This window comes from Bos indicus, chromosome 19, assembly GCF_029378745.1.
Source record: "Bos indicus isolate NIAB-ARS_2022 breed Sahiwal x Tharparkar chromosome 19, NIAB-ARS_B.indTharparkar_mat_pri_1.0, whole genome shotgun sequence".
NCBI lineage: Eukaryota > Metazoa > Chordata > Mammalia > Artiodactyla > Bovidae > Bos > Bos indicus.
Window position 1 is genome coordinate 34,564,599 of NC_091778.1, and position 15,691 is coordinate 34,580,289.

Here is a 15,691-nt window from a genome sequence, read left to right on the forward strand (position 1 = left end):
TGTGCTGGCTCCTGAGCTAAGATTTTATGTGTTCACTTTATGTAGCTACTGGTTTTATTTGTGATATGTTAAAAAACCTTCTTCTCAGTATAGAGGAAAAGACCCATTTCTGGTTTTAAAGCCCTTGTAACTTCTGTTATATTGAGTAAGTATTAATATACGGGAGAAAGCTTTTACTGATAATAGTGGTTTTGTTTATGCAGCTATGGTTATAAGTTATTAGAAGCACTCTTGGTGAGTTAGTTCTTATCATTTCTGTTTTTTCCCCATCCTGTACAGGTGATTTCCTAGAAGCATGATTGTTTGTTGCACTTGATCTCACAACCTGGTGAGGACATCCGTACTGATAATGTCAAGTTCAGGTTATCCTCCCAACCAAGGAGCATTCAGCACAGAACAAAGTCGGTATCCTCCCCACTCTGTTCAGTACACCTTTCCCAGCACCCGCCACCAGCAGGTAAGGAACAGACATCACGCAAATTGCACATGTATTCTATGTTTCTCTCTACTTTTCCTATGTAATACATTTGTTGATCAGAAACCAAACACAATTATATATATGTGTGTGTGTGTATATATATATTTAATGGCAGGAACCATTCTCAAAGGTTAAGGATTAATTATATTTATCTTCTTAGTGTGGCTTTATGCCAGATTCCAGGAGTTGGCCATGTCTCTGCTTCTGATGGTAGGAGTTGTTGATAGAGTGTCAGTGACCTAGAGTTTCTAAGTTAAGACCTATGTTTATGTGCCAGGTTCTCGTTGAGCATTAAGCTGGATGGAAGACTTGGTGTCTTGAGTGAGAGCCAGGTCTTGAGCTTAGATTTTCTATGTGTGTGTTCATGTAGCTACTGGTATTATTTGTGACCTATTAAAGAACTTCTACCTTCTTGAGAGATTTGATAGTAGGAAGATGAGTTTGTGTGATTATTTTACCTTGTGAAAAAGATGAAATTACCAGCTTGGAGCAGGCCAGGGCCATGGGTGTAAGCTTTGAAAAAAAGAGATGGGAAGAGATGAAATGGTCCTTAGTTTCACGTTTTTTTGCAGATGCCCTTTTTGGTTGAGAAAGTCACTCTCTACTCTTCGCTGAGGTTCTTAACCGTGGTTAGGTGTTGACTTTGGGTTATGTGTCCTTACTGCCTCAATGCTGTTTATCTGATTACTGATTTCCTAGCTTATTGTTGCTGCTGCTGTTTTTAAATCAACTTTGGGTTTAGTTTATATATAATAACATTTCATTGTATGTGTACGTTTTGACAGCTTCATACACCTATAAGACTACCACCAAAATGAAGAGAGAGAGCATTTCTGCCACCCCAGGAAGTTCCCTTTTTCCCTGTCCAGCTCAGGCCCCCTCCCCCACCTCCTACAGACCTCAGCTCCCAGGATACCCATCTGCTTCCCATCATGACAGATTCCCTTTGTCTTGAATTTCACATGAACGCTTTTGTCAGTGGCTTCTTTTCTGTCTCATATTTTTGAAATATATCTGTGTCTGGCACATCTTGGTAATTTCTTTTTATTGGTGGATATGGATATACCACAATTTGTGTATGTATCCAGTCACTTAGTTTTCAGTGTACAGATCATGAACCTCTTTTGTCACATTTATTCCTAAATATTTAGTATTTTTGTTGGGTTGTAACTGGTACTGCTTTTTAAATTTCAGTTTTCAGTTCACTGCTGCTATGTATATTAATTTTGTATCCTGCAAAATTACTTGTTACTTCCTGCTTTTTTATGAATGCCCCAGGATTAACTGTGTAGATGATACTGTAACCTGAGAATAAAGACAGCTTTGCTTTGCTGTTTCCACACTAGGTGTCTGTTCTCCTTCTTATTTATTGCACTGGCTAGACGCACCGCCCCCCCACCCCACCCCCCACCCGCCCCAAGCCCCCCGAGTCCCATGTTGAGTAGAAGGTGAGAGTGGACGTTCTTGCCTGGTTTCTGATCTTAAGAGGACAGCATTCAGCCTGTTAGGAGTATTAGCTTGGGAAATGTTCCCTCCCCCTGTATTTTCTTTTTGTAAAAAAACTAAAACTAATTTTATCTGTTTATTTTGGGCTCTGCCGGGTCTTTGATGCTGCATGGGCTTTCCTCTAGTTGTGGCAGGTGGGAGCTGCTTCCTAGTGGTGGTGCGCAGGCTTTTCATTGCAGTGTTCTTTGTTGTGGAGCAGGGGCTCTAGGGCATGAGGTCTCAGCAGTTGTGGTTCCCAGACTCTAGAGCACAGGCTCAATAGTTGTGGTGCATGGGTTTCAGTTGATCTGGGGCATGTGGGATCTTCCCAGACCAGGGATCGAACCCTTGTCTCCTACATATTGGCAGGTGGTTTCTTTGCCACTGAGCCACCAGGAAAACCCTATTCTCCACTTCTGAACTTTTCTCTTCTGGGGTATCTACTAAATGTCTTCTGTATTCAGTGAGGTTTCTTGTCACTGGCTGGAGGAAATTTGAATGAGTTCTGGCCATGTGTAGGGCTTCCCTGGTGGCTCAGTTGGTAAAGAATCCACCTGCAATCTAGGAGACCTTGGTTCAATCCCTGGGTTGGGAAGATCCCCTGGAGAAGGGGACGGCTACGCACTTCAGTATTCTGGCCTGGAGAATTCCATGGACAGAGGAGCCTGGCAGGCTCCAGACCATGGGGTTGCAAAGAGTCGGACAGGACTGAGCGACTTTCACTCTTACTGGCCCTATGGGAGCTCTGGGAATTGCTTGTTTTATCATTCCAATAGTTCTTTCTTCGGAAGTTGTTCTTGGTCCAGCCTTTTAAAGACAGGACTGTGCTCTCCTTATGCATTACAGATTGGAATTCAGCCAAGCACTTAAGGGAACCCAAATTCATATTTCAGGAAATCATTCTCTAACTCCCTTGGTGATTTGGTTCCAGATTTGTTTTCCTCTGAACTTGGAATATGTATTTGTCTGTTTTGTTCTAGTCAGTGTTGCTGATGAGAAGTCTTTTTTCAATTATGATCCTTCTTTGTAGGAAACCAAGTTTTTCTGTCTTATGACTGATAGTTTTCTATCATTGGTTTTCTAAAATTCTGATTTTAATTTTAAATTTAATTTTAATTTTAAAACATTCTGGTTTAATGTTTAAAGTATGCTCAACTTTTCTCTTAGGCCCTTTGAAACCTGAGGAGAGGACTGAGTCCTTTCTAACTTCTGAGAAATGCTGCTTTTTTATTTCTTAGAATATTGCCTCTCACCTGTGGATGGATATTGAATGTTAGGGCCTTTTACTGTAGCTGAGATTTCTAACTTTTCTTCTGTAATTCCTCTATCTTTGTGCTCTACTGTGTTCTGAGAAAATTCCTCAGTGCTGTCTTTGCTTGTATTTGCCCTTTATATGTGTCGTTCAAAAAATAGGAAGATAAACATAAAAACACCCACCTAGAATGAGGGAAACTGTTACTCTTAACTAGCATGCTGATCTCTGGACCTCTGTTTCTTCACTTGTCACTATACATGGGTTTAACTAGATGGCTTCTGTGACCCTTCCAGCTTATCCATTTTAAATTTAAGATAGGAATACTTTTTAGGATTTCATATTGCACACATGGGTTTGAGATCCTACTAAGTAAATAATACAGATTAGGAGTTACTGTGATTCGTTATTAGAAGAATAAATCAAACACAGGTTGAACACGAAATTTCATTTTGAATTCTTTTGAGTGATACACAATTAATGTTGATTAATTGTGGTTAGGTTATGGGAAGAGAATTAGGTCAGTGAAGCACTGAAATCACCATTGCTGCTTCTTCCCATGCCTATTGGACCATAACTGCCTTTGTACATTTGCCCTTGGTTTGGCTGCATGATGCTTTTTGCTTGTTGGTTAATAATTAACGTGTGACTATTATACTACCAGGAATTTGCGGTCCCTGATTACCGTTCTTCTCATCTTGAAGTCAGTCAGGCGTCACAGCTCTTGCAGCAGCAGCAGCAGCAGCAGCAGCAGCAGCTTCGCAGGAGGCCTTCCCTACTTTCAGAGTTTCACCCGGGTTCTGACAGGTAACAGGTTCTCTTTCGTGTTTTCACCCAGGACTGAACTTGGGGAGTATATGGAAACTCCACATGTGTGTCATTTATTTTATTACTTTCAATTCAGTGTTAAATTTAGTCTTAATAGTCTTATTGTGCTCGGTCATTTACAGTTGTATTTTGAGTGCTTTTATATTTGTTGACCTTTTGGAGTAGTTGTCAATAATAGTTTATAAATTCTTAAAACCTTGTTTCCAGAATTCAGAGTTAATGCTGTACAGAGGGCAGTCCAATAGACCTAGATTTGAATCCTGGTCAGCTCTTGGGGCCTTGGTCACATTGTATAAGCTGGTGTTCTCTGTTCACCTTACATATTAGGAGCACCTGGGGAGATTGAAGAGCTTGATACCCAATCTTATCTCAGAATAATTAAATTAGTCTTGGGGATTAGGCCCAGGTCTTTCTTATTCACAGCCAGGGTTGCTAGTCAGTGATTTAGACTCCTCAGACCTTAGATTTCTACCTGTAAAAATGAGGATAACAAGGCATTGTCTGCAAAGGATGGTGGGTATTTTGTCAGCTGATGTTGGTCTCATCCATGTCAGATACTCATTCTCTCCAGTGTCCTTACTGTCTCTGCGGTCTTTTACTCAATTCCACGCCTCCCCGCCCCATGTTTTTTTTCCCATTCTCACTCTTAATCTAAAGTATCTTGAAATATAATAACTGTCTTTAGTAAATCACCTTTCTTGAGTCCTCGTTTTAGAAGTTTTATAAAGAACCTAATTTCCTATTTTAAAAAGTATGTTTATTGTTTAGGTTTTAAGATGGTAAAAAGTTTGAAATTATTCAGCCATGTTTAAAATCACTGTAAAATGCATTTCTTGGCGAAGATTATGGAGAGAAATCAGATCACTCTCCTCTGCTGTCTAGCAAATACACGAAGATAGTTTTTTTTAAGAAAGGGCTAAAAATGCACCCTGCACATAAAGAAGGAAAGGATATAGCCACTGCCATAAACTTGGAAGAGTGTTATTCGAGGAAGGAATGAGAAGAATCTTGTACAACTTGGCCTCCTAATTCCTGCTTCTACTGTCAAAGAAGCAGTGTTGAAGAAAGAAAGGTTAGTACAGTCCTAGGATTTCTCATGATTCCCCCTGATTTGGGAAAATGCAAGTGGAAGTGGTGATGTGATCGGTTGACTTAGGAATCCTCATTATGCCATCCTGTGGTAAGGATAGTTATAGGTGCCACTTTGCAAAGTGCTGAGCCAGAGCCCTCAGAACTGGTTACATGGCTGACTGGTGGAGCCAAGGCTAAGGATCACAGCCCCAGTTGAGTTTTCCCCTGACTCGCCCCATTTCTCTTGTTTCCTTAGGCTGTAGAGAATTATATAGAAAGCCATATCCAGTCCTCCATCTGTAGATAAATGCATACCAGGCAAGGTGGAGATGAGCAAGGAAACCGCACCCCCACCCCCCACCCCCATTCTGTACCACAGAGAGAGTCTGTGTAAGGCTGCTCATAGTCTACCTGAGCAGGAGGGTAAAGGATGCCATGAACCAGGAAAGCATACTCCTGGAAAGGAAGACTCAAGCAGTGCACTGTTCCAAAAACAAAAACCATTGTGTATAAGAAGATGAAAAACAAAGAACATGCCCCATGAATGCTGTGCACTTAAGAACTTAAAATTAATAATGAAGTATTTAAAAACAAAATAAGACAACCGTATCAGATAAAGCGAGACTGGACATTCCTTTGCCCCCAGGGCCACATTTTAAATTCTGTGTATAAAGTGAGAAGGAACAAGGGATAAGATAGATGTGGCTGAAAGTCAGACCTTTGTTCTGGAAGAAAGGTCTTGAGATGATCACAGTAAAGGCAGAAGAAAAGGACAGAGAAATCAAAGCAATTAGAAAGAGGTGGATGAATACGGAGGGCAAATTAAAATCATCCAACATGTTATAAGCACATGTGTTTCCTAGGTGGAGGACCTAGTAAGGGAAAGAAAATGATATTCATAATTAAAAAAAAAAACAAACACCTTTTTTCCCCTTTAACATGAGGGAAGAAATCTGTAGGTTAATAGGACATACCTTGCTCCAGGAAAAATTTACACAGGATGGTCAATACTGAGACAGATCCTGGTTGAATTATTATTAAAGTTTAAGGATAAGTAAAATAATCAGGAATCCAGCAAGCAGAACAAGTCCTCAATAAGAGAAAAGAATCTGACAGAGTAATAGCTACAAAGTTCTGAGGAGAAGAAATTGAGATCCAAAAATATTATATCAGACATGTTTAAAAGCAATAGGCAGACATTTTTAGACATGAAAACACTGAGTATTTAAAGCTTCTTGAAGAATTTCACAGAGATGGAATCCAGTTGAATAAGGAATGGAAGCCATGGTCAAAGGATTACAGTAGCCATAAACCCATGCAAGTGGAGGTTCCATATGAGACATCTCCAGGAATCATGGAATCATGGTTCCTTAGCGGATATTAGTACTAAATCTTGACAAAGTAAAATAATATAAGTGCCCCAAATCAGAGATACGATAAGTATTGGGAGAATGTTTAAAGATATGTGTTTGAAAAGTGTGCCTGGAGTGATTTGATGACTTCTAAAAAGGAAAACGGGTTAAAAAAAATTCTTCTCAGTGCTTTTCATAATTATTTTCCTTACCCTTTTCACTTTCACCCTGTAGAAAGAATTTTTAAGGAACTGGTTTCTTGCAGTAAAGGAATATTTAACTGGAATGTAGTAATTCCTTCCATTTTTAAGCCTTATTTTATTTTTTCTCATATATGTATCTGTATAAAAATAAACCAAATATTCTGTATTTAAAAAACACTCTATGTGATTCTTCTGTTTTATTTTTACCTGTATGTCCATACATCTGTATGTAGAAATAAAGGATGTCTGGTAATGAAACTCACCCCTGATTACAGCTATTGCTATGTGGTGGGATTTGGGGTGATTTGCTACTTAGTTCTGTTAATATATTCCTGGAATTTTTTTGTTAGCAATTGTTTATTATTTTATAAACACAGCACTCACAAAAAGAGTTATTTCTGTGTGAATATCATTCATCATGTTTTCTAGATTTCACTGGAAAAATTAGCCCAGAAGGGAGTCGCAGTCCACTCCAGTATTCTTGCCTGGAGAATTCCATGGACAGAGAAACCTGTGGGCTACAGTCTGTGGGGTTACAAAGAGTCGAACATGACTGAGCGACTAACACACAACATCTAAAGTATTTGGATGTTTAATTAAGTAGGTACAGAACAACTGAGGTAGTTTCAGATACTATAAAAGAGAATCAGAGAATCAGATTTCTCTGATACTGTGAAAGAGAATTTCAGAGAATCAGAAATTCACAGAGGTCAACTCATATTTATACATTTTAAAATTTAAGTGAAAATAATTTTGTTTTGGACAAGAGTCTCCCTCAGCTGGGAATAAACACAATAAATTATAATTCTGATTGATCTTCATGGGCCGGTATTTTAAATAACTATGAACTTTGTATTACCCCTAAGTGAAGGTTTATTACAATAAAAAATCCATTTGATAAATTTGCTTTAAAGCTATTTAAAGATGGTACTAATAGATGATGAAAGTCAGTAAAATGTAGAAAATTTTAAATTTAAGAGTCTGCAGAGATATTTTAGTGTGAAATCTGGTGGGGTTTTTTTTTTTTTTTGGTTGGTTTGGAAGTACTACATTTTATTTTTCTGTTCATCAGTTGATAGCTATTTGAGTTGTTTGCACTTTGTGACTGTTGTGAATAATATTACTGTGAACATCCAAGCACAGATTTTTCTGTGGCTGTCTATATACCCCTTTGGAGAAGGCAATGGCACCCCACTCCAGTACTCTTGACTGGAAAATCCCATGGGCGGAGGAGCCTGGTAGTCCATGGGGTCGCTAGGAGTCGGACACGACTGAGCGACTTCGCTTTCACTTTTCACTTTCATGCATTGGAGAAGGAAATGGCAACCCACTCCAGTGTTCTTGGCTGGAGAATCCCAGGGACGGGGGAGCCTGGTGGGCTGCCGTCTATGGGGTCGCACAGAGTCGGACATGACTGAAGCGACTTAGCAGCAGCAGCAGCATATACCCCTTTATACTCCACGGGCATGCTTCAGTCGTGTCTGACTCTTTGTGACCCCATGGACTGTAGCCCACCAGCCTTCTCTGTCCATGGGATTCTCCAGGCAAGAATCCTGGGGTGCATAGGGGATTTTCCCCACCCAGGGATCAAACCCCTGTCTCCGTCATCTCCTGCGGTGGCAGGCAGGTTCTTTACCACTAGCACCACCTGGGAAGTTCCATATGCCCCTTTTCTTGGTCACATACTAGGAGTGGGACTGCTGGATTAGGTGCTGGCCCCTTTTGTTTGCCATTTGGGAAACTACCAGACTGTACAAAGTGGCCACGCCATCATACAGTATTAGTTTTTAAAAGGTAAGTACTTTGTTAAAGATGCGTGTTTCATGCTTAACTCCCAAAAAATTGTATTTGTTTTCACCAAGATTTTCATAGTTCATTTAAATTTTTTTCTGAAATTTTAAATGGTAAATTATGTATTTATTTATGCATGAGTAGTTTTGTTGTAAAAAGAATTGGCAAGCTGAAATGGGGAATAGTTTGATTTCTTGATGGAGTGAGAGCTTTCAATACTGTTTTTCTTATTGTCCTGTGCCCTGTCTTCCTGGAGTTCTCCTCCAGCTGTGGGTACACCTCACCCACTGGCTTTGGTCAGTCTCCCAGGCAGAGTGGCTGGAGGTAAAATGTGATCCTTGGAAGTTAGCTTTTGTGGATTGTGTCCTGAACAGCGGTGCCCAGTTGGGGGGACGCAGCTAGGGGCCCCAGAGGGTTGCATTTGCTTATAGAAGTTCCACACAAAATCTCCAAGTAGGCCAGTAGCAGCCCTGGTTTTCAGTGCTGCATCCAGGAGCATGGCCTTTATCTGATTGCCCCTGGCTGCTCTGTGGAGGGTGGATTTGAGGTGCATAGACTGAAGCAGAGAGAATGTGTCAGAGAGCGAGCTGGGGAGAAGGAATGTGGACATCAGACAGGATACTGCAGCCTTATCAAATGCATGATTTTCAAATATCTCCTCCCATTCTGTAGTTTGTCTTTTCATTCTCATGATAGTGTTCTTTGATGTACTAAAATTTTTTATTTTGATGAAGTCCAATTGTCTACATTTTCTTTTGTTGCCTTACCTTTGGTGTGATATCCAGGAATTCACTACTAAGTCCAAGGTCAGGAGATTTTCCCTATATTTTGTTTCTAGGAGTTTTTAAGTTTTGGATTTTTAATCCATTGTGAGTCCAACTTCATTGTTGTGCGTGTGGAAATTCCGTTCTCCAGCACTGTTTGTTGCAGAGATTGTCCTTGCCCTGTGGGAGGGTCTCGACAGCCTTGGTGAGGCTGACTGAGATGTGAGAGTTTATTTCTAGGTTCTTAGTTGTATTCTGTAGGTCTGCCCTTCTGGCTGTACCGTGCTCTTGATTATTGTATATTTGTAGTGAATTTTGAAATTGCAAAGTGTGAGTTCTCCAACTTTATATTTTTTCTACAGTTTTGGCTGTTTTCAATCCCTTGAGATTCCACATGAATTTTTTTTTTTCTGAGCCAGCTGTCTTGTGGAATCTTAGTTCCCTGACCAGGGATCCAACCCGGGCCCATGACAGTGAAAACACTGAGTCAACGACTGGACCACTAGGGAATTCCCATCTCCATGAATTTTATGATTTTTTTTTTTAATGTCTCAAAAAAACTCTGTTGGGATTTTGCTGGAGATTATGTTGAATGTGTACTTAGCTTTGTGTAGTATTGTTATCTTAACAATATTGTCTTTCAGTGCATGAAAATGGGATGTCTTACTATTTAAATTTTCCTTAATTTCTTTCAGCAGTGTTTTGTGATTTTTCAGTGTGTAAGTCTTGGGCCTCCTTGGTGTAATTCACTCCTGTTTTATTCTTTTGGATGCTATTATAAATGGAATTTTTTTTGGGGGGGGGCGTGGAATTGTTTTCTTAATTTCATTTCCAGATTATTCATTGTCAATGTATAGAAATACAGCTGATTTTTACATGTTGATTTTTTTTAATCTCATAATTTTCACCCTATTCATTTATTAGCTCTAACATTTTTTGTGGTTTCTTGAGAGTTTTCCACATATGAGATCATATCATTTGTGAATAGAAATACTTGACTTCTTCCTTTTCAATTTGGATGCTTCTTTATTTTTCTTGCCTAATATTCTGATAAGAACTCCCAATATGATATTGAATACAAGTGGCTAAAACTGTCTTCCTTGTCTTATTCCTGAAACTTTCTATTGCAGTATTTTTTGTGATACTGTGAATTTTAAGGAGACAATGGGATCTTATGTCTTGAATGAGATTTCAGATTTTTGAAGTATAATGAAATTATCAACCTCAGGGTTTGTTTTATCACATACTAAAAACAAAACCCCATGATTAACTTCAAAATGGAAAGTTGTTTTGTGAGATGTTCATTTAAACCTTGGCCACAAGTAAAATGTCGCGTCTGGAAATACTTTGTAAATACTCTGTACAGTATATCGTGTAAGGAAATTGAAACCAGATTCCTGACCTTCAAGATACTTAGGTACTTGGGGAAATTAGACAGAAAGCATGTTTTGGGGTTAGAATTACATGTTCAAAGCAGTATTGTATTCCCACTCAAGACACTTGTTTTCAAGTCTTGATAATACCTCACAACTCAAGGCATTTATCTTTCCATGTGGCAGTTGCTGAAAGATTTTTTTTTCCCTTCTTGCTTTTATTATTGATTGAAAAGGGTGGCTCTTCTAGTCTAGATTATATTACTTCAGTTGTTATGGCATGGATTTAAAAATAATTATTTTATGGATATTCTTTAGCACCTTTTAAATTTTCTGCAAGTTGAATCTTCTATTGCATCTTTTGCTACTTTACCACCTCTACTCCTACCTCCCCTTTTCTAGTAGAAAAGAAGAAACTTTTCTGTTAGAATCAGAACTTTAATAAGACTGAATAGTGAGGTATGTGTTCTCCTGGGGTGGGGGTGGTTTCATTTTGAAAGTAAGTGTAACTGCTCATTCATTTCAAAGTTCAACCAGGGGTATTAGCAGGAAGTTGTACATTACTTAAACATTTTTGAGTGATTCTTTTCTCTGTGTGTGTTAGGCCTCAAGAAAGGAGAACTGGATATGAGCAGTTTCACCCAGGCCCTTCCCCAGGGGATCATGATTCACTGGACTCCAAGAGACCGCGTTTGGAGCAGCTTTCTGATTCCCATTTCCAGCGGGTCAGCGCTGCGGTCTTACCTTTAGTGCACACATTGCCAGAAGGGTTGAGGTCTTCTGCAGATGCTAAGAAGGTAAATATTTGTTCTCTTACCCTGTGGAGTTGTCGGTCTGAAATGTGTGTTTAGCCATATTCAGGCACAGTGCCTAAAAGAAAAACCAGTTATTCCATTCACCAAAGGTTAGTGCTGTGGGAAAGTAAAAATTTTGTTTAAACAAAACTAAAAAGCCACAAACTTAATACTCCAGACTTTAAAGTCAGTACTTTTGACTCTTTGGTAAATGAGAAACAATCTGAGGACTGCTGTAAAGAAAAATGGCTATTGAATGACTCTCAAGCATTTTGTACCAGCTTGCTGGGCTGTAAAATGTAGTCAGAGCTACTCAAGACTGTCACAGTTCTTTTAAATTGAATTTTAAATAATCCCCTTAAATTCAGTTGCAGTTTATTAACTTACTACATGGGAGAAGACATGTTTTAGGTAAGGTTTAAGTATGCTTATAATTTTTGTAAAGAAAAATTTTTATTCTCTTAGCAATAACTACTTTTAATATGAGCTATAATCTCATGACGGGCTTCCAGACAGTAGCTCAGTGGTAAAGAATCCTTCTAATTCAGGAGATGCCAGTTCGATCTCTGGGTTGGGAAAAGATCCCCTGGAAAAGGAAATGGCAACCCACTCCAGGATTCTTGCCTGGGAAATGCTATGGGCAGAGGATCCTGGTGGGCTATAGTTCATGGGGTTGCAAAAGAGTTGGACATGACTGAGTGGCTAAACAACAGCAATCAGTTCAGTTCAGTCACTCAGTCGTGTCCGACTCTTTGTGACCCCATGAACTGCAGCACGCCAGGCCTCCCTGTCTCACACCAACTCCCGGAGTCCACCCAGACCCATGTCTATTGAGTCGGTGATGCCATCCAACCATCTTATCCTCTGTTGTCCCCTTCTCCTCCTGCCCTCAATCTTTCCCAGCATCAGGCTCTTTTCAAATGAGTCAGCTCTTCGCATCTGGTGGCCAAAGTATTGGAGTTTCAGCTTCAACATCAGTCCTTCCAGTGATCTCAGGATATTTCAAACAATATGTGTTGTGGGTTTATGAGCATGTTCTATTAAGATCATACCTCTTTTCCTTTTTTGTTTATTGTTACTTGCCTGCCTTTGGTGACGTGCATGTTTCTGTATTATACTTTTCATTTTATTGTATTTAACTATCTTGCTTGTCATTAGATCTTCAGATCAGGAATTACCTGGCACTTAGTAGGTACAGAATAAATATTTGTTTTAGAAAGAATAACCTAATTCATTAAAATGCTTTTTTAACAGAAAGTATTAACCCTTTTACTATCATATATTAATATCTTTTTATCTTTGCTTTTTTGTTCTTAAATCTCTTTCCAAAAATGTTTGTTTACCTTTAGGGCTAGTGGCCCTTTCCACCCTGATATCAGATAACTGAATACCCACACATTTTCTTTGAGTTTTTATGGAGCGAATAGTGATTTAAATTAAAAAAAAAACAATAAATATGTTTGCACTTTATTCTCAAATAGATCAACTGGGGAAAAAAGGTAGGTATATGTATATGTATACAGAGAGATCAAGCAAATACAGCAAAATGTTACAATTAGTGAAGCTAGATGAAGGGTAATTGAATCCATTATACTAGTCTCTCAACTCTTATGTAAATTTGAAATTTTAAAAATAGTAAGTTGGGTGGGTAAAGCTCTTTGTGATGAGCTAGAAATGAACTAAGCTTCTAGGAATATTGGGACCCACTTCACCATGTCTGTATTATAGTCATGTGGGTTTATAAGGAATGTTTGCAGCATTTAACAAAGAAGGAAAGAAAGAAATGAATAAAGGTCTTCTTGCAAGGCTGAATAAATGAACACAAATGTAATTTATAGCTATAGATTTTTTTTTGGCAGAGAGCTTAAAACTTCATCCATTTGTTTTAGACGAGAGTATAGCTAATTTCCATTTTATAGTAGAGAGACAGATGTTAAGAAAAACTAAGTGACCTAGGTAGTGTTTCCTGAGTTGAAATGAAAACTAATGACCTGTGATTCCTAGTCCTGTTTCTTTCCCGCCCAAGGTGTAAGTCATGACTTTCCTTTTATTTTAGAAGTTGGGATTTTGAAAGGGTTAGCATTTGTTGTTTTTTTTCTTCACTTAATAGAAGAATGAAATTGGATAAGCTTGAAGGAAAAAGTTTGTCTCACCAGTTTGTCGTTAATAATTGTGCATATTTTATTGTGCTTATTTTGTGCTTTGTGTATGACTTTATTTTTGCTTAAATATGTTCTGCGTTCATTTTGTGTCCTCAAGTTTACAGTTGTATTTTCAGTCATACTCCATATATGGATATAAAATAACTTACTTGTCACATATGTAGGTTACCTGCTTGTTCATTAGAATAATGACATATTTTTCTTAGCTTGATTTTGTTCGTTTCTTTTTTGTGTGCAGCTTGTGGTATCTTAGTTCCCCAACCAAGAAATCAAACCTGTACCCTCAGCAGAGAAAGTGTGGAGGCCTAGCCACTGGGCCACCAGGGGATTCCCTAGGTTCATTTTTTTGGTTTACATTCTTATTTACTTCCTTAAGGTAAATTCCTGTTAGTGTATTTCAAAGTATTCCTGGGTGTATCCAGTTTGCCCTGAAAAGGTGGAAAACCAGTTCTTGCTGCTGACAGCATGATGTAAGGGCACCCAGTAGCTGTGTGTCTGTACTGAAACCCCATATTTACTGTCTTTAAAAAGATCATTGTTAGTATGATAAATTTTTAACTTGCATTTATTTGCTTGTTATTAAAATTTAACATTTTTTATTTGTTTTTCCTTTTTTCCTGTTTTATGAATTGCTTTTCGTATGTTGCCTAGTTTTCTGTTGATGCGTTTTTTATTTTATGTTGAGTTGTTAGAGTTCATGTTGTGCAAATTATTTTTCCCGTTTGCCTTGTAAATTTATTCCTATTTTGTTAAAGAGAAAATTGTTCTTTATTTTGATTCATCAATCTTTTTTTAATGTCTTTTGCTGTTGACTTTCCTGTACTCAGTATAATATGAATACCTTTTGTTTGAGGCTACTTGTGATTTGTTAATAAATCTCATATAAATATTATTTGGCTTTCGTTGTGATATGTGGGATAGAAATTTAACTTTCCCCCCTCAAATAGCTAACAGAATGTCCCAGCACAAAATTAGAAACTCCTTGATGGCAAGCCTGTTTTGTTTACCTTTCTGCCTAGTGCCTGTCAGATGATAGGCACTGTAAACAGGAATTTGTTTTTTGTTAAATATTTAACTAGAGATGAAGTCAGTGGGAAATATTGATCTGTAATAGTAGTTGTTAGGGCATAGGTCAGACAGATCACCTGAGGAGGATTTTCAAAATCTGCTGAGTCGAAATGTAATCTGTTTTGGTATTACATGTGTTTGCAACACAGATGATCTCATATGCATATGTAAGAGAATGATGTTAATGTAACATGGAAATCCATGGTGAATGATTGTTGGACATGAATGTTTTAGAGCTCTCAAGATCAAGCTTTCATAATTAGGAATTAGCCTTCTAGATAGATGAAGACCTTAAAAGATTTGAAAAGTCTGCATCTATCAGTGGTTTTCATTTAGTGCAGGTAGTAGCTAGCTTAGTGAATTCAAGAACTGCTCTGCTTGTCAGTGTTAAACTAATTAATGAAGATTGGAATGTTGAAAAGAAACTGTGAGACCTTTTTTCCTGTCCTTTTATGTTTTTAAAGGTTAATCTGCCTGCCAGTTCAGGAGACATGAGTTTGATCCCTGGGTCAGGAACATCTCTTGGAGAAGGAAATGGCAACCTACTCCAGTATTCTTGCCTGGAGAATCCCATGGACAGAGGAGCCTGGTGGGCTACAGTCCATGGGGTCACAAAGCGTCAGCTATGACTTAGTGACTAAACAACAGCAAAGTCTTTATACTGCAAATCTGATTTTTATTAACATTATGATGAAGTGTGCTATTTTGAACTGGAAGCAAATGACCTGAAGGATTAACAGAGGAGGCACAAACTACAGGGTTTACAGCTATCAAAGGATTGACTGTAGTCTGAATGCAAATGGTATTGGAGCTTTGACAGTATTATTTTATTAGAATTGCTCTTTTGTTAATGCTCTGCTTGCAAAGTTTACAGGTTTTAATAACTATAATTCCATTTTCCCCAGAAGCCTTAATTTAGCTATATTATGTTACAGAATATCAGATTTTTCAGGAATATACATGTTATGTTTTAGTTAATCTCTGTTCCATGGTGTTTTGGAACAACTATCTGGATATATTTAAGTGCATTCTTGGTTAGAGCTATTGATTTCTCACAGTTACTTAGTTGT

General features: G+C 38.3%; 1 protein-coding gene across 20 annotated transcripts in view; it reads left to right on the plus strand.

The window, feature by feature from the left end:
• The window catches only part of NCOR1 (nuclear receptor corepressor 1), a 115,230-nt gene that overhangs the window by 15,968 nt on the left and 83,571 nt on the right, over positions 1 to 15,691 (plus strand). For all 20 annotated transcript variants that reach the window (XM_070774356.1, XM_019980591.2, XM_070774355.1 and 17 more), the window contains exons 2-4: positions 280 to 457; positions 3,880 to 4,022; positions 11,202 to 11,394. In XM_070774356.1, coding sequence (XP_070630457.1) covers positions 350 to 457; positions 3,880 to 4,022; positions 11,202 to 11,394 — 444 coding nt within the window. In that variant the 5' untranslated portion in view covers positions 280 to 349. The remainder of the gene's footprint in view (positions 1 to 279; positions 458 to 3,879; positions 4,023 to 11,201; positions 11,395 to 15,691) is intronic.